This window comes from Oncorhynchus keta, chromosome 19 (assembly GCF_023373465.1).
Source record: "Oncorhynchus keta strain PuntledgeMale-10-30-2019 chromosome 19, Oket_V2, whole genome shotgun sequence".
Classification (NCBI taxonomy): Eukaryota; Metazoa; Chordata; class Actinopteri; order Salmoniformes; family Salmonidae; genus Oncorhynchus; species Oncorhynchus keta.
In genome coordinates, this window is record NC_068439.1 from 48,117,109 (window position 1) to 48,136,075 (window position 18,967).

Here is an 18,967-nt window from a genome sequence, read left to right on the forward strand (position 1 = left end):
ATGAAAAGAGTTTAAAAATACACACCCGACGTACAAGCAAGAAGTTATTGGACAAATGAATCACGTAGAGAATGATCTTCTACCGATTTACTAAATGCATGGAATATGCAACTACTGAACAGTTGTGCACACCCTTACGCACGGAACACGGTCACTAGCTAACTCTTCAGCAAATCTAGAAAAGAAAGGTCTCTCTCTCTCTCTGTCTTTCCTTTTCTTCATCTGCCTGTTATCCATTTCCATTTCATCTAATTGTCTGTTCTCCCACATTTATGTGTCCTCCTCTCCTTCTTCCTCCTATGCCTCTTCTCCCCTACTCCCACCGTCTCCTAATCCCACGCCCACCCTGTGGTCCCTTGACCCTCCTTCCTCCTCTTTTCTCCCTCTGTCCCTCACTGAACCTCGCCCTACGACCCCTACATTGTGCCCTCCAACCTACATACTCCGGTATCCTGCCCCTGCTCTGCAGATTCCCTATGACCATGAGGAGATCAGGAGGGCTCTGATTGCTGTCCATGACTTTGCAGTTCCTCAGATTAAGGTGCTCTTTTCACTCTTCTGCCCATCCCTCTATGGTCACTCTCTGGTTCTCACTCTCTGGTTCTCACTCTCTGGTTCTCACTCTCTGGTTCTCACTCTCTGGTTCTCACTCTAAGTGTTCTTCTGCCAATGGAAGCTGGTGGGAGGAGATATCGGAGGACAGGCTGATTGTAACAGCTGGAATGGAATTAATGAAACGTATCAAACTCATGAATTATATAGAAACCACATGTTTGACTCAATTCCATTTATTCCATTCGAGCCATGACAATGAGCCTGTCCTATAGCTCATCCCACCAGCCTCCTCTGTCTTCTGCTATGTTTTATTCTATAAAGGTGCTTTTCTCCCTTTCTGCCCCATCCCATCTCTATTCAGCGTCTTGCTCTGTAACGATTCTCTCGAACGTCTGTACCTCTGCAAAACGAGGAAGAGAATCCAATCCAAACTAGGAAGCCAAACTAGGAAGCAAAACTAAAAACTTCAGACAAACTAAGTCCTAAGTCCAAAAACAAAGTTTCAACAGCTTCAGTTGGGTCACTTTTATCTCGGAATACTGATGCTGACTGTGTTGTATATCAATTTGTACATTTCTACATGTATAATTTGCATATGTTTTTCTGTTTTTCTGAATACTTAGTGACAGTTGTTTTGTTTGTTTTATTAGTTGATTTTTTTAACCCGGTATTTCCAGCATTATCCACTAGGTTTGCTGCTGGTCCTCTCTAATGGACTTGAAATATGTACCGTAGCTAAAAATGGGTCAATTAGGGGCAGTTTAAGGAGAGATAATAGTATAATGGTTAAGGTGTTGGCTTGACCTGCTTGATAGTCACTGGACCTGGGTTCGAGTCCCGGTAGGGGATACCACCAAATCCCTTATAACATACTTCCATGGTTGGTTTCAATTACTCTACCCTTAACCTGCCCCTAATTGACCCCTTTTTAGCACCAACTTCCGAGTCCATTAGAGAGGATCAGCTAAGATGTAGAATCACTGATCTACAAATAGTGATCCCTGCTAAATAATAGGCTTTGTGCGATTAAGATTTGTACAACTACGCCTCTCCTGGCTTACCATTCACTCGCGCATCACCACACATTGATTGATTGATTTTGGATTTTCGACCTGCAGCAAACCAAGTGGATAATGCTGGAAATACCAGTCAATCCATTTTTTTTAAACAACCAAAACAACTGGCCCTGTGTATACTGTATGTGGCGCAGCGGTCTAAGGCATTGCATCTCAGTGCAATAGGCGTCACTTCAGTCCCTGGTTTGAATCCAGGCTGTATCACATCCGGCCGTAATTGGGAGTCTCATAGGGTGGCGCACAATTGACCCAGTGTTGTCCGGGTTTGGCCGGGGTAGACCGCCATTGTAAATAATAATTTGTTCTTAACTGACTTGCTTAGTTATGGTTAAAACATTTGTTTTTTTTTACAAATAACCCCAATTCTCTTCCCTGAGTAGATTGGGCAAGGGGGGAGGGCGGAGCTTCCTGCCATCAATGGTCCGACAGACTCAGACCGTGGACCCATCCTCCCTGTGCCAATGGGCATCAGACCAGTCCTAAGCCGTTATCGCATAGAGGTGAGACAACACTCTATGACTAGGGTACAGAACTCCGAGAGGGCACTAAAACTACAAATAGGGGGATGGTATCCCAAACTAGAGGACAAAGAGAAGGTACCCCAAAACTAGACACTTAAAGGAGGAGGAACTCCCTCATTACTGTGAGTCCAAGAAGTGGAGATCCTGTAAGGGAAACTAAAGGGAACCCCCAAAACAAGTGATTCATAAGTGTGTCAGATGCGGAACCCCCAAAACAAGTGATTCATAAGTGTGTCAGATGCGGAACCCCCAAATAAGTTGAAGATCTGGGGGGGTGCTGTTCAAATGGTCTGATCCAGTGTGATGGGTTGTGGTCCAGGTTCTGTTCTGGGGCCTGCGGGACCTGAAGAGGGTGAATTTGGCCCAGGTGGACAGACCCAGGGTGGACATAGAGTGTGCAGGGAGAGGAGTCCAGTCTGCACTCATCGTGAACTTCAAAAAGAACCCCAACTTCAGCACACTGGTCAAGTGGTTCGAGGTGGTGAGTAGAATCTGGTCAAATCTTGATGGCCTTTCAGACAATGAAAGACAACAGATACTGTACTGTGTATAGAAAATAGATTCCAGATGTTTAAACCTTAGATCAGGGCAACTTCATACCACCTAGTCCTAACTCGATATGTGACCCCCTGACCTTTGCCCCCATGGCACCATCAGGACCTGCCAGAGAACGAGCTGCTCCACCCTCCTCTTAACATCCGGGTAGTGGACTGCAGGGCATTTGGCCGATACACCCTGGTGGGTTCCCACGCCGTCACCAGCCTACGACGCTTCATCTACAGCCCCCCAGACAAGACGCAAAACAACTGGGCCAGCGCAGGTAGACCTACTCACACTATGCAAGACACTTTTCTAGTACTTTCTATTCCTATTACAAGATTTTACATTTTTGTATTGTTCAGGGGAATCCAATAACATGTATTCATACTATTTGAGTATATACTGGACATTTGGGGATATACTGTATATTCTCTGAGTCTAATCTTCCATATTCTTTTCAACTGTTTCTGATTTCCTCTCAGACCTGTGTGCATATGAATGCTTTACTTATATTGAAGCTTTCTGCGCTTGCCTTTTCCCACTCCTGCTCTCCTGCCTCTCCTGCCTCTCTCTCTCTCTCTCTCTCTCTCTCTCTCTCTCTCTCTCTCTCTCTCTCTCTCTCTCTCTCTCTCTCTCTCTCTCTCTCTCTCTCTCTCTCTCTCTCTCTCTCTCTCTCTCTCTCTCTCTCTCTCTCATCCTGTCCTTTTCCTCCTCGGTCACACCACTGACCCCACTCCAGCTAGACTGATGAATGGCTACATGGTCCTGACCAACGGGGGGTCCCAATCTCGCCCCTCCTCCCCTTACTCCCGCACCCTGCCCCGTACCCTCTCTCACCCCACAGGTGATGTCATAGTCAACATGGGCGCCAACCCCTCAGTCAGGAAAATGGACACGGTGGTGAAGTTAGATGCTGTAAGCTTTGTCACGCATGTCTCAGATTTTTTTTAATCTCTTTTGATTTTTTGAAAAGGACAGAAGTAGAGATGCACTCAAGGACTGAAATTGAGGTTTATGGCTTTTACACCTCTGGTGCTGTGTGTGGTGTAAAACAAAGATTTTTTTTGTGTGTGTTTTATATTGATATATTTAGCATTTTCATTTGTGTGTAATTTGGCGCCGTTTTGTGTGACCCTCTCCCTGTAGTCGTCTGATGCAGTAATTAAAGTTGATGTGGTAAGTGGTATGGATCTGTCCCTCCTCATTTGAAAGAGCTTCACCATGTGGACAGACATCAATTGCCACTTGTAACATTTATTTACCATGCCAGGTAGCACTTTTGTTCGTTTGTTCAGATGCTCTCTCTCGTATCTGCAGAATGAGGAGGAGAAAGAAGAGAAGAAGAAGAAGAAGAAGAAGAAGAAGGGAGAGGTGGAGGAGGACGATGAGACCGACGAGAGAATGCTGGACTGGTGGTCCAAATATTTTGCTTCCATAGAGACACTGATGGAGGTGAGAGATCTATTATAATCTATTATATTGCTTTTTGTTCCGTCTAGTAGGAATATGGTTATATTCTGGAAATAGTGTTAGAGTAGTTCCAATTAGACTACTAGAGTGTCCTAGAATAAAGTCAGTTCTATGTGTGTGTTGTGGGAATAATCCTGATCTTTTCTCAGATCCTCAGGGCCCAGGAGGCAGCTCTGGCTGAGGCCGAGGAGAGGGAGGAGCAGGAGATAGCAGCAGAGGGAGCAGGTACAACGGTCTCTCAGGATGACTACCGTATCTCTCAGAATGACAGGATTCTGTTTAAGCTCTAAATAGTGGATAAGAATGGGAGCAGTGGATGGCTGTGATGTGTGCTTTTATAGATGGATGCTATAGGATCAGAGTGTCTATCTCTGCCTGCTTGCGGACTGGTGGAGAGGGCACCAGTTGAGTTGATAATGTGAAGGCATTGTATGCATTGCACACCATCATCACTCGCCTCCTTCATCCCTAGGACCCCCCCATCCGATTACCCCCACCCATCTCCACCTAAAATAGAAGGAAAGCATGACTCCATATCAAATCATGTATATACATCTACTAGCATGTAGCATGAACTCAATTTTAAATATGATGGCATGGATATCAGTTGCCATGGCAATGGATGGCCAGAGGGGTCAGATGTCAACTTTCATGTTGATTGATATCTGGGGTGCTGTAACGTGTCCATCCCTTCGCTCCACTCAACTCCCCTCCCCTCCCCTGCCCCCTGCCCCCTGCACCCTGCCACCTCCACTCCCCCTTCTCCTCTCCTTTCCCTCGCTCCACCCTCAGATATCAAACCTGATGACCTCCCTGTAAAAGGCTCCAAGGGGAAGGAGAAGAGCCGAGACAAGAGCAGGAACAAGGACAAGAAGAAGAGTCACCATGCAGGAGAGGGGACAGAGAAACGCCCCAGCAAACCCAAAGTGAACGAGCTGCTGGTCAGTAGGCCTTAGAGATTCCACTGGGCACAAACATACACACCCCTTGCTCTGATACCTGTGTGTGTGGGGGGGGACGACATGTTTAACTATACTTGTGGATCCACAAGAGTAGTAAACTAACAAAAAGTTGACCAACTGGGGACATTTTATTAGTCCCCACAAGGTTAAATGCTATTTCTAGGGGGTTTAAGGTAAGGTTAGGGGTTAGGGAAAGTAGGATTTTGAACGGGACTGAATTGTGTCCCCCCACAATGTCAGTTATTAAACTGTGTGTATGTGTGGGCGTGCGTCTGTACTTTCCAGGTGTACAACAAGGAGTTGGAGGCAGAGTATGATAACTTTGAGGACTGGCTCCACACCTTCAACTTGTACAGAGGGAAGGCAGGGGACGACGATGAAGCAGCCCTGGATGACGACAGGATCGTGGGCAGATTCAAGGGCTCCATGTGCATGTACAAGCTGCCTCTGTCTGAGGAGATCACCCGGGAGGCGGGCTTCGACCCTAACATGGGCATGTTCCAGAGCATTCCACACAATGACCCAATCAATGTGCTGGTGCGAGTCTTCGTGGTCAGGGTGAGTAACAGCCTAGACTCTAACCCCTGACCATAAACCAAACCTTTGTTGCTCTAAAGCATAGCAACCTAGTCATGTATTCTCAGTCAACAATTTTTTTTTGGGGGGGGGGGGGTAAAATAAGGTTTCAAAAGATTTTAAGAATAAATGATTGAGTAAAAACCTGAACTATACCACATTCTTCAACTTTCTGTTCCAGGCCACAGACCTCCATCCTGCTGATGTCAATGGGAAAGCGGACCCCTACGTCGTCATCAAACTGGGCAAGTCAGAGCTGAAGGATAAAGAGAACTATATCTCCAAACAGCTCAACCCTGTCTTTGGCAAGTGAGTGTGGATGGATACACTCACTGCACTTTGCTTCTGATTCAGCTATTGCATTGAAGCATTACTTGACTCTTGTAACTCACATAGATGCATTGGCAGCGCCATCTATGAAAAGCTTACCATTTCCTATTTGTATTTTAGTCATCAGACGCTGTTATCCAGAGCCTTTTTAAACACACCTTCGGTGACAGAACCCTTTCTACATACAGTTTTATCCAAGCAATATCAAAGCTCTTTTGGAAAATGTTGATGTGGAGTGGCCCCCCCCCTCGCTATTGAACCTGGTCGATACACAAATAACCCCTTAGGTAAACGTGTTTGTACTTTTTGTAACAATGGTTCCATTGAACAGAAGCTCGAGCCTTGCTTTTAGGTGTGGGATATACGATTCCATTAGGTATGATGTTTTCCTTCCGCTGTCCAGACCAAATGAGAATGTTATAACGGTCTCGATGAAAATGATAAATGCCGTGACATTTTATCAGCTAACAATAATGATGTAAATGCCTGCGCCAAAGCCTGCCACCTTATCCTCCAATGGACACATTTGTTTATTAATGCCTAATTGTCCTTTTATCTACTGTGCTTTGTTTTTGTTTATACATACATGTATATAGATCAGGGGATGGAACCAAAATAATTTTCCAAACTTTCCATCCCCAACAGAATCCCATTTTTTTCTCGTTCCGTTCCAGTGTTCCGACCAGTTTGAACCCCCCAAAAAGTAACGGTTCATATGGTTTATTTTCTGTTGTTTTACCAATGAAATCAACACAGGTTTAAGATAATAACAAATGTATTTATTTAAACCATTAGCACGGATAGAGAATCCTTCTACAGTATGGAATGCGTAAGCTAGTTGTTTACATGTTTGATTGTTCAGATAAGTGCAGCCGTGAGATGCGACTGAAATTTCACGATGGGAAGAGGACAGAGCGAGAGAGAGGGGTGGGCATGGATGGGGCTTGGAATGTGTTTAGGCTATTATTAGCGTTATAACGTCACCAAATTACAAAATGATATACTAGACATCAGGAATATTTTTGGAACAAAAAATTAACATTTTAACATTGTTAATCATCAAGATTTAAAAATAACGGCTCTGTTCCAGAACACCAGAGATCACTTTCGTTCCCGATTCTGTTTCCCTTCATCAAAAAATGATGTTATTTTTCGGTCTGCAGTTCTGCTCCCTGGACCCCTGGTAGAGATGATGTTATGTGTTATAGATGACGCCTGTCCCATGTTTGACTATGATTGTTTTAAGTGTCTCAACTCAATTTGATTGGTCCACGATGTGGTTCTGTAAATAATTCGTATTTTGTATCAGTGTGAAGTGACAGTTAAATATTTGTTTCTGAACTTGGCAATATCAAAATCTTATCTCAAATGTCATCCGTACTCTCTTCATCTCATCCTTTTTGGTCTATCCCTTCCTTCCGTCCCTTCCTCTCCTTGCCTCCCTCAAATCCTTTTCAGGGCGTTTGACATGGAGGCTACGTTCCCCATGGAGTCCATGTTGAGCGTGTCAGTGTACGACTGGGATCTGGTGGGCACTGATGACCTCATCGGGGAGACCAAGATCGACCTGGAGAACCGCTACTATAGCAAACACAGAGCTACCTGTGGCATCGCGAACAACTATTCTGTGTGAGTTCCTGTCTGTCTGTTAGTTAGTATGTTCCTCTGTCTGTCTGTCTCTTTCGAAAGAAAAAGCAAGTAAATATCGATAACAGTCTGGTGGTGTTGTTTGTTCCTGGTAGGCATGGTTACAACATGTGGCGTGACCCCATGAAGCCAAGCCAGATCCTGGCCAAGCTCTGTAAGGAGGGCAAGCTGGACGGACCCCACTATGGCCCCGGGGGAAGGGTCAAGGTCGCCAACCGTATCTTCATGGGTGCCACAGAGATCGAGGATGAGACTGGTATGTTGTTAGTATTTGATGCATTTATGTCATTTAACAGAGCAAGCTTTATTAAGCTTTGTCTACATTTAGGGAGACCTGGTATTTTGTGTGTGTGTGTGTGTGTGTGTGTGTGTGTGTGTGTGTGTGTGTGTGTGTGTGTGTGTGTGTGTGTGTGTGTGTGTGTGTGTGTGTGTGTGTGTGTGTGTGTGTGTGTGTGTGTGTGTGTGTGTGTGTGTGTGTGTGTGTGTACAGGTCTAAAGAAGCAGACAGATGAGCACCTGGCACTGACAGTGCTGAAGCACTGGGAGGAGATCCCTAGGGTGGGCTGTAAACTCATCCCAGAACACGTTGAGACAAGACCCCTGTTCCACCCTGAGAAACCTGGCATCGAACAGGTAACACCAACTCCTATATCTCAAAAACTATCCACATGTTATTATTATATATCATTATTATAAGGGTTTATCTAGAACCTTTTTTACCCCTTTTGTCTCCCCAATTTGCAACTTCCCAACAGATTTAAATGTATTTCAAATACGTATTTATATATATTTTAGGAAAAGGGAAAAGCAGTTTAAATACACTTGGAAAGTATTTGAAAATACTCAAATACACTTCCTTGAATTTAACCTAGGTATTTGAAAATAGTGTTTGAATTAAGTATTTGGAAATACTTTCAAATACAATTTGGTAGACTATTTGGTTTTCAAATAACCATTCAAATACTCATATGTTTTGGACTGTGTATTCGAAAATACATAGAAAAAAGTATTTGAAATACCAGATACTCAAATACATATGTATTTGAAACCAGATCTGTAAATAATGAAGATTAGTGGATAATGAATCTGTAATAAGCGGTTATAACCTTTTGTGACTTCTGTTAAACTCCACAGGGGCGGATTGAGATGTGGGTAGACATGTTCCCCATGGACATGCCAGCACCTGGACCCGCCATCGACATATCACCACGGAAACCAAAGAAGTAGGTCCTGTCTGGGGCTGGCGCAAGTCTTCAGTCAGTGTAGATACAGTGTATACAAGAGGTGGAACCAAGTCATTGTTTTACAAGTCACAAGTAAGTCTCAAGTCTTAGCACTCAAGTCCCAAGACAGGCAAGTCAGAGTCAAGTCTCAAGTCAAGACCATTAAGTCTCAAGTCCTAAACTTTGAGTTTCGAGTCCTAAACAAGTCATAATGTGCTCTTCACCAAATGTAATACCATTTCATATTTTTAACAAGAGTAATAGTACACTGCTCAAAAAAATAAAGGGAACACTAAAATAACACATCCTAGATCTGAATGAATGAAATATTCTTATTAAATACTTTTTTCTTTACATAGTTGAATGTGCTGACAACAAAATCACACAAAAATTATCAATGGAAATCAAATTTATCAACCCATGGAGGTCTGGATTTGGAGTCACACTAAAAATTAAAGTGGAAAACCACACTACAGGCTGATCCAACTTTGATGTAATGTCCTTAAAACAAGTCAAAATGAGGCTCAGTAGTGTGTGTGGCCTCCACGTGCCTGTATGACCTCCCTACAACACCTGGGTATGCTCCTGATGAGGTGGCGGATGGTCTCCTGAGGGATCTCCTCCCAGATCTGGACTAAAGCATCCAGAATGTTCTCCACGGCGTCTCCAGCGTCTGTCACATGTGCTCAGTGTGAACCTGCTTTCATCTGTGAAGACCACAGGGCGCCAGTGGCGAATTTGCCACTCTTGGTGTTCTCTGGCAAATGCCAAACGTCCTGCACGGTGTTGGACTGTAAGCACAACTGCCACCTGTGGACGTCGGGCCCTCTTTACCACCCTCATGGAGTCTGTTTCTGACCATTTGAGCAGACACATGCACATTTGTGGCCTGCTGGAGGTAATTTTGCAGGGCTCTGGCAGTGCTCCTCCTGCTCCTACTTGCACAAAGGCGGAGGTAGCGGTCCTGCTGCTGGGGTGTTGCCCTCCTACGGCCTCCTCCACATCTCCTGATGTACTGGCCTGTCTCCGGGTAGCTCCTCCATGCTCTGGACCCTACGCTGACAGCCACAGCAAACCGTCTTGCCACAGCTCGCATTGATGTGCCATCCTGGATGAGCTGCACTACCTGAGCCACTTGTGTGGGTTGTAGACTCCGTCTCATGCTACCACTAAAGTGAAAGCACCGCCAGCATTCAAATGTGACCAAAACCTCAGCCAGGAAACATAGGAACTGAGAAGTGGTCTGTGGTCACCACCTTCAGAACCACTCCTTTATTGGGGGTGTCTTGCTAATTGCCTATAATTTCCACCTGTTGTCTATTCCATTTGCACAACAGCATGTGAAATGTATTGTCAATCAGTGTTGCTTCCTAAGTGGACAGTTTGATTTCACAGAAGTGTGATTGACTTGGAGTTGCATTGTGTTGTTTAAGTGTTCCCTTAATTTTTTTGAGCAGTGTATATTACATTTACGCAAATCATGAATGCTTTTAAAAATATCTATATATTTATTACTTTCCAAATAAACGTTATATTTCCATGTAAATACCTGGGTAGCCATGGGAAACACCCCCAATAGTGGTCGACTATCGAGGATCGCTATGGGGCGCAATCGGGCGATGTAGGCTTGTACACAATTGCCCAACCTTAACACACACACACACACACACACACTCTGTGTGTGATTCCAGTAGGCTAACGTATGTCAATGGTTTTAGGAACAGCAGTAACATCAGGCAGGATTTAGGCTACCAATTGCCTAGCCAGTTGTAGCTCAATCTTGGGTGCAATGATCATGTTCCCGCACTGACTGACTGTGTAGAGGCTCATTGATTTAACATTACTACACTAGTAAAGTTATAAATGATATAGCTGTCGGCTATATTAACCACGACTTACCGTTCTTTGAGCAGCTTCAAATGTCAAACAAAGTTGGAAATTGTTGCGTCTCCGTCTGTAATTTTCTTCCCGCATGTTTTGCAAGTTGCAATGCGTTTTTTGTTGATACAGAGTCTTCTTTATATCCGGAAATAATAATTTTGGGTATCATCTTTCCAAGGGCTCCATCTGAATTCACCCGGCGACTTTCCTCTGCACTGCCACGCACAACTTTTTCTCAGCTGGCACAATTTGATTGGCTGCTGTCCGATTCAAACTGTAATCCGTTTAAATGAAGAGTTGATGCGCTGCACACTTTTTTAATAGCATCATTTTAAATATTTGGGCTTGGGGAGTGTGTCAAGTCAGGTCGGAGTCATAAGGCTCAAGTCCAAGTCAAGTCACGAGTCAATGGTGTCAAAGTCTAAGTCATCATATTTTTGACTCGATTCCAAGTCATGTGACTCAAGTCCACACCTCTGGTGTATATACATCACAGATATATCATGTGACAACTTTTACATATGAACTCCTTTCTGAAAGGTTGACTGAAGTATTGTATCTTATTTATGGTCCAATATGAACTGTTGTTTATATAACTCTTAAATCAAATGGACTTATAGTTTTCAGACTAATTGCGATTACAGGTTTTCTGTGGTAAGTGTTTTATGTCCTTAGAGTGGGTTGGTCATCTAGTATTAACCCTGGGACATGGCTGTAGAGTCCACACAGTCATGTTCCAAGGCTAACTAGCACCAGACAACAGCAGTCCAACTGTGTGTGTTCCTCCCTCCCTCCTCGCCAGATATGAGCTCAGGGTGGTTATATGGAATACAGACGAAGTAATACTCGAGGACGATGATTACTTCACTGGGGAAAAGTCCAGTGACATATTTGTCAGGGGGTAGGTACCACAGAGGGCCATGGCGCTAAGCCCTGATCGCCCCGTGGGTGTGACATGGTGGCGTGCTGCGTTTTTTTGGCGTTAATCATTGTTTTTGTTTTTTGTTTCTATGTTTTCCGTGTGTTGGGTGTTTGTTTGTCGTGTCTCGTTTGATGTCCTCTCTCTCTCTCTCTCTCCTGTGTGTCGATGCTGTGCTGTTGTCTAGCTTTGAGCTGCGTGTTATTATTTGGAACACTGATGACGTAGTTCTAGAGGACGATGCTTTCATGACAGGAGAGAAGATGTCTGACATCTATGTCAAGGGGTAAAACACATATGATTCCATCGCATGGCTCGTACAAACCCCTCGCCCTCCCTTTACCCGCCCCTTCCTCAGCTAAACAACCAGAACTCTGCTCCCCTGCTCAAGCCCCACCTCTCTCCCTCAGCCCTCCTATCAGCACGCAGTAAACCACCATACCTTCACGCCTACAGAGAGAGGAAGCCAATCAGGGCCATACCACTAAAACCGCCTAAAGGGTCAGTGTCATCAAAGACATCACACAAATGACACTAGGGCCAGGCCATTTACTCATCTAAAATGGACTAATCGTTATTGAATTATCCAGATCATGGATAATGGTTTGCAATATGTTCTGTGGATGACACACGTATTGATTTAGAATTTTTCTTTTCAGTAGGTCTCATACACATTATATTGGATATAAGCCAGGATAAGTCCATGGCAGCCAATTTCTAATCATCCTTACTGCCATTTGTTTAACTGGTATGGTCCTGCATTCCTACAGCACATTCCTACATTGTCTGGGGCAGGGGTTAAACGATAGCATTAGTCAAGAATGTTTGCATGGGAAATGTCCTCGTTGTTTTTTGCAATTTTATTGTAATATGATGCTTCTTATTAATGATAATAGTATAATCAATTCTAATGGACATTGAAAGTCATATAAAAAAATTGGCCTCCCCTCCTGCTTCTCCAATGTGCCCACCTTCAGGGTTTCAATTCAGTCCATTCATCTTTTCTTTTTTTATTCCAGTTGAAGAATTTAAAACTGCCATCAATTTTGAAAGATACATTTTTTTAAATTATTGAAATGAGAATTTTGATTTCCTTTCTGAATTGAAAATGAATGGAACCCAACCCTCTTTACCAACCACTGCCCACTTGACGCCACTGCAGCAGTACAACTCACCTACAGTACTGTACTGAGCCTGCATTGAGACACATTTTGCATTGTATGACACTTCTGCTTATGTTAACCTCGTCGTATATGCATCTTCGCTCCAATGAAGGAAAGCACTGTCATAAACTCTTTTGAGATCATTTATGTGACTCTTTTTTTGTTTTTTGGAAAGCTTTGTGTTGTGCATGGCAATAGAAATCATGTGACCCTCCCAACACCAAATCAGGTCATTTGTATTTAAATACACAGTTCAAACCGTGTTCTTATTCAGTCGTTATCAGATGGTACACTTCATATGGAATTTACCCAGGTCCACACAATCAGCATTATTTCATAGGCATATTTCAATTTGTTTGAATCATTAATCTCATACTGTTTTTTTTATTGGAGGGTCACATCATGCATGTGTTTTACTTTTAAAATACTAACTTTCCTTTTTTGTATTAAATGGACCAGACCTGTAATGCATAAAACACATTCGGCCATACTATAAATTATCCACTAACAATCTCAAATCACATTCGCTGATGTAAGATGGTTGATCTTCTAACCTCCACAGATAACCTTCACACAGAGCTAGCTGATATGTAAAAAAAAAAAAAAACTTTATAATAACACGGTCCTTACACCCAATTTACAACATTATTGCCCTGACCTCTAACCTTTGACCCCTGTGATATTTAACCCTCTATCCCAGGTGGCTGAAAGGGCAACAGGAGGACAAACAGGACACAGATGTCCACTACCACTCTCTGACAGGCGAGGGGAATTTCAACTGGCGCTTCGTGTTCCCCTTTGACTACCTGATGGCCGAGGAGAAGATTGTCATCTCTAAGAAGGAGTCCATGTTCTCCTGGGATGAGACAGAGTACAAGATCCCTGCACGCCTCACCTTGCAGGTCTGGGACGCTGACCACTTCTCCGCTGATGACTTCCTAGGTAGGCCTACACTGCTAGGGCTCTCTGGAATGCTACATATTCTTCTTTTCATGTCTATTTTCTAAAATGTTCTGTATTTTCTCAGCCACTTCTTCTATAGCTCCTAGATCACATCCCTCAACCTCTTTCATCTCTTGTCCTCTTTCTCCCCAGGTTCTCGCTGTATCTCAGTCTGTCTTTGCCTCTCCATCTTTGTACAGGCGTAGGATCTTAATTTGAACCCTATTGCAGGAGAAATGTTTTACTTGTCGTGTATTTGAGGTTTAATAAGACTTTCTAAAGTTTGTCATTTCCACTTTGATATTTCAGACTTGATTTTCCCGTGTGAAAAAATGCATCAAAAATGTCAATTATAATTCAACATAATAATTCACATTTCCTGTTGCTACGGGGTTATTTACCTGCCGTAGGAAACGGGCTTAAATTAGGTTCCGACATCTGTATCTCCTCAGATATTTCCTCAGTTATTCACTAATGCCCTGTAATTTTCTCTCCTGACAGGTGCAATAGAGCTGGACCTGAACAGGTTTCCCCGCGGGGCGAAGACAGCCAAGCAGTGTTCCCTAGGCATGGTCCAGAATGAGGCTGAGCTGCCCTGCATTTCCATCTTCAAACAAAAGAGAGTCAAGGGCTGGTGGCCATTCGTGGCCCGCGACGAAAACGACGAGATGGAACTCACGGTGAGAGAGAGAGAGAGAGAGAGAGAGAGAGAGAGAGAGAGAGAGAGAGAGAGAGAGAGAGAGAGAGAGAGAGAGAGAGAGAGAGAGAGAGAGAGAGAGAGAGAGAGAGAGAGAGAGAGAGAGAGAGAGAGAGAGAGAGAGAGAGAGAGAGAGAGAGAGAGAGAGAGAGAGAGAGAGAGACTAATCTTCGAAACCAAGCGAGAGAGAGAGACTAATCTTCGAAACCAAGCGAGAGAGAGAGAGAGAGAGAAACTAATCTTCGAAACCAAGCGAGAGAGAGAGAGAGACTAATCTTCGAAACCAAGCGAGAGAGAGAGAGAGACTAATCTTCGATACCAAGCGAGAGAGAGAGAGAGACTAATCTTCGAAACCAAGCGAGAGAGAGAGAGAGACTAATCTTCGAAACCAAGCGAGAGAGAGAGAGAGACTAATCTTCGAAACCAAGCGAGAGAGAGAGAGAGACTAATCTTCGATACCAAGCGAGAGAGAGAGAGAGACTAATCTTCGAAACCAAGCGAGAGAGAGAGAGAGAGAGAGAGAGAAACTAATCTTCGAAACCAAGCGAGAGAGAGAGAGACTAATCTTCGAAACCAAGAGAGAGAGAGAGAGAGAGAGACTAATCTTCGAAACCAAGAGAGAGAGAGAGAGAGAGAGACTAATCTTCGAAACCAAGAATAAAAATGTCACATAATTATTTAGGTTCAGGGTCGAGATGTTGAGAGAAAGATACTAACGCGACTAGCGAAGTCTCCACCCCCCTATCTGGAAACTCTCAGCCGTCCAAATAACCTGTGACTAAAAACCTGGGCACTGGAACTACTGTTACTAGCTAGTCGTTGTATCCCAGAACCCTTTTGACGGATGTTACGATACCCTTTCTTTTAAGTAGTCTGTCCACTAGAGATTACACATACATAGACACAAACCCATACGCACACACGCACCGCACACATGCATCGTACACACACACCGCGCACACACACACGTTGGAGTATTGGATTGATTGTGTCGTCTTCTCAGGGTAAAGTGGAGGCGGAGCTTCATCTGATGTCGGCAGAGGAAGCGGAGAAAAGTCCTGTTGGTCTGGGACGCAATGAGCCTGACCCTCTGGAGAAACCAAAGTAAGATATTTACAGTTACAGTACACACACATTAAGACGATACACACATACAGACAAAATGAACACAATCACAAAAAAAATGATTTTAAACGTGAAGGTGGGAAAGAAAATAATGGTGCAGAGTCAGACTCATATATTCATCCACTTCCTTCAGGAGTCCTATTTACACGACGCAAAAAAAACACAAAAAAAACTGGGACCATATTTCATTAAAATGTCAATTTATATTCAAACCCTCTCATTGTGCATCCATCAGAAGCTAATAATGGTTTATTCAGAGGATATATCGTGCACACAAGACATACGGCCTATTTTGTCAACAGCACCTCTTTGCGCTGTGAAAATGCCACTCTTACACCTTCACACTATCACTCCATTCTCCTCCTGTCATTCCTTCACCTGTCTCCCTCTGTTTCTTTTCTTCCTTCCTTTGTGTTGCCTTTCTTCCTCCCCTTCAACGTTGTCTTTCCTTCCATATACATCCTCTCCACCCCTCCCTTCCTTTCCTCCCCCTTCTGAAGTCGCCCGGACACCAGTCTCATGTGGTTTGTGAACCCTCTGAAGTCCATCCGCTACTTCATCTGGCACAACTACCGCTGGCTGATCCTCAAGGCCCTAGGCCTGCTGCTACTGCTGCTCCTGCTCGGCCTCTTCCTCTACTCCTTCCCTGGCTACCTGGTCAAGAAGATGCTGGGGGCCTGAGAGAACGTCGACCCACCAGGGCCACCGGTAGCCCCCTCTCTCTGTCCTATCCTAGCCTCTCCTCTCTTGTCCTCCGTTCCGCATTTTCCGTCAGCTCCTCTTTCTCCTTTTCCCCTCTCTCTGTTCTCTCCTCTGTTCCTCCTTTTCAATGAACCCATATCGCTTCACTCTCTGCTCTTTTCCCTTCTCACCTCTTTCCTCTGCTTTCGACCACCTTCCTTTTCCATAACCTCTTTCTTCCATCCCTCAACCGCTCATCTCGTCCTCTTTTTTTCCCCCCAGGTATGTCTCAGTCTTTGTCTTTCCTCAGATATACAAAGATTGTCTCTGGTAGCTTTTGCTGCATCCCTCCCCCTTTTTTCTTTGCTCTCGGCATCTTCATGTCCCTGTCTCTGTCCCCTATACTGTCCTCTGTCTCTGTCCCCTATACTGTCCTCTGTCTCTGTCCCCTATACTGTCCTCTGTCTCTTGTCGCTCAACCTGCCAGTGTCTGGTGTCAATCCCGAGTCTTCCATTGTGCATCACACTGTCATTACACTGGCGGCTTCAGGGGAATACTTTTTAATATGAAGCTGCGTTCAAGCGAGCTGTCAAACAAACACCATCTAATTTTAAATCTGTGTCTCCATCGTCTGAGTCTCCATCGTCTGTGCTTCCCGATTGTGCGGTGGTTCTTCAGGTTCTGTATAAAATAAAAAAGAACGTTGCTATTTTGTAAACAGGGTTGTTTGTGTAGTAGTGTGTGGAGAAATTGTGATCAGTTAGAAATAGTCATACATCATATGGCTTTCGAACCACTAACGCTTGCTCTCCTCTTTCCTCTCTTTACCCTGCACTTTGGCCCCCATTACCACTGTTTCCCCACCCCACCCACTACCCTCCCTTTAATCCACTCACCCTTCTGTTCCCCACCTCTACCTCTCCCACAACCGCCCCCATCTACCCCATATCTTTCCCCACTTCCTTCCCTTATACCCTCCATATCACACCCTTTTAACCCTCAACCCCCATCCCATCCATCCCATGCCCCACTATCTACCCCTCTATTCTCATCCTTCCCCTCTAATCTTACACCCATCCCCCCCAGTCGGCCGGACACCACATTCCTGTGGTTCCTGAGCCCGCTGAAGGCTATCCGCTACCTGGTGTGTAACCGCTACAAGTGGCTTATCATCAAGATTGTTGTGGCCCTGCTGCTGCTCATGATGCTGGGGCTCTTCCTCTACAGCATGCCTGGCTACCTGGTCAAGAAGATGCTGGGGGCCTGAGGGGGCTGATTGGGGCTGCAGGGATGGGTACCAGGGTGGGTTGGGGGTGGTTGAGACACAGAGGAGTGGTGGGGGTGTTGGGCGGGGTTCCATGCACTTCCACTTTCCATTGTTAATACTCACATTCACCAAACAACATCCCCCAGTCTCTCCATCAGTACCCTCCCCCCAAACACACTCGCCTCAGTGCTGCTGAGAGAGGGCGTGTAAAGGGAGAGAATAGGGGAGGGAAAGGTGGATAGATGGGAAGACAAGATGACAGCAGCCCCCCCAGTCCACTCCCTCCGCATCCCAGCCTTGCCCTTTCTCCACCGCCCCTCTAACCATGGCAGTGCTGCTCAACACACATACTCAAGGACTTCCTATCCCTTGGTCTTCTGAAAACTAGGAACAACCATCTACTTTCGACTGCTACAGTAGCACAGTGGGCCTAACCGATCAAATGCTTCAGGACGCTAAACCAATCAGAAACCTCATCCCTGCACTGGCCACTGACTAACCAATCAAACAACTCAACCCTGATCTCATCATCAGCAATGCAGCATACCCTGATGTTACATTTCAGAGATGGTTTATTTACCTATGTATGTATTTATTTATTTATGACTTAAATTGATTTGGAAGTTGCCGGAGTCTGGTGTAGCAATCTAAGCTTCCGATTCCGGACTACACATGCCCCCTGTCGATGGGGATTCGATCCCCGGCTCGGCGGATTGTCCGCGCCCTTCCTTTCTGTATCTCTCGCCATTGTCTACTATTCTGTACTTATAACTGTCTTGTCAATAAAATAATAATAAATATGGAAGGCGATCGGAGCTCCTGGTCTCCTAAAAACATATACAATTATTTGGAAGGACATGGTTAGTTTGATCATTTCTCAAGTGATGTTGTAAACTATTTATTTAACTAGGCAAGTCAGTTAAGAACAAATTCTTATTTACCATGACGGCCTAGAACAGTGGGTTAACTACCTTGTTGGGGGGCAGAACGACAGGTTTTTTACCTTGTCAGCTCGGGGATTCAATCTAGCAACTTTTCAGTTACTGGTCCAACGCTCTAACCACTAGGCTACCTGCCACCCCATGAGACAGTGCCTTCAGTGCCATTGACTTTTTCAACATTTTGTCATGTTGCAACCTGAATTTAACATTTCATATAGGGATTCACACGCAAAGACCAGGGAGATTTTCCAATGCCTGGCAAAGAAGGGAACCTATTGGTAGATAAAAAAAATTAAAAAGCAGACGTTATAAAAAGGTTATCAAAGTTGCTTGTTCTGCCCACTATGATTAATTTGCTCCCTTCAGAAATTATAGGCTGTGGTCTATATTGGGTTAGTTATAACAAATCTTTGTTAGGGTTATTGCTTGTAATCGATAAGGACTGGGGAG

General features: G+C 44.5%; 1 protein-coding gene across 11 annotated transcripts in view; it reads left to right on the forward strand.

Moving 5' to 3' along the window:
• Positions 1–18,967, forward strand: part of LOC118397707 (otoferlin) — a 129,757-nt gene that overhangs the window by 108,724 nt on the left and 2,066 nt on the right. The window contains exons 27-47 of one of the 11 annotated variants that reach the window (XM_052470683.1): positions 470–541; positions 2,012–2,131; positions 2,472–2,633; positions 2,810–2,972; positions 3,432–3,607; positions 3,839–3,868; positions 4,010–4,144; positions 4,312–4,387; positions 4,955–5,103; positions 5,410–5,682; positions 5,882–6,009; positions 7,489–7,659; positions 7,773–7,933; positions 8,168–8,310; positions 8,812–8,900; positions 11,584–11,682; positions 13,564–13,805; positions 14,307–14,485; positions 15,506–15,606; positions 16,128–16,335; positions 17,396–17,536. In XM_052470683.1, the coding sequence (XP_052326643.1) occupies positions 470–541; positions 2,012–2,131; positions 2,472–2,633; positions 2,810–2,972; positions 3,432–3,607; positions 3,839–3,868; positions 4,010–4,144; positions 4,312–4,387; positions 4,955–5,103; positions 5,410–5,682; positions 5,882–6,009; positions 7,489–7,659; positions 7,773–7,933; positions 8,168–8,310; positions 8,812–8,900; positions 11,584–11,682; positions 13,564–13,805; positions 14,307–14,485; positions 15,506–15,606; positions 16,128–16,308 (2,850 nt within the window). In that variant the 3' untranslated portion in view covers positions 16,309–16,335; positions 17,396–17,536. Of the gene's footprint in view, positions 1–469; positions 542–2,011; positions 2,132–2,471; positions 2,634–2,809; positions 2,973–3,431; positions 3,608–3,838; positions 3,869–4,009; positions 4,145–4,311; positions 4,388–4,954; positions 5,104–5,409; positions 5,683–5,881; positions 6,010–7,488; positions 7,660–7,772; positions 7,934–8,167; positions 8,311–8,811; positions 8,901–11,583; positions 11,683–11,887; positions 11,987–13,563; positions 13,806–14,306; positions 14,486–15,505; positions 15,607–16,127; positions 16,336–17,395; positions 17,602–18,967 lie in introns of those variants that run through there. The other 10 variants (XM_052470682.1, XM_052470690.1, XM_052470689.1 and 7 more) reach the window with 10 other exon arrangements.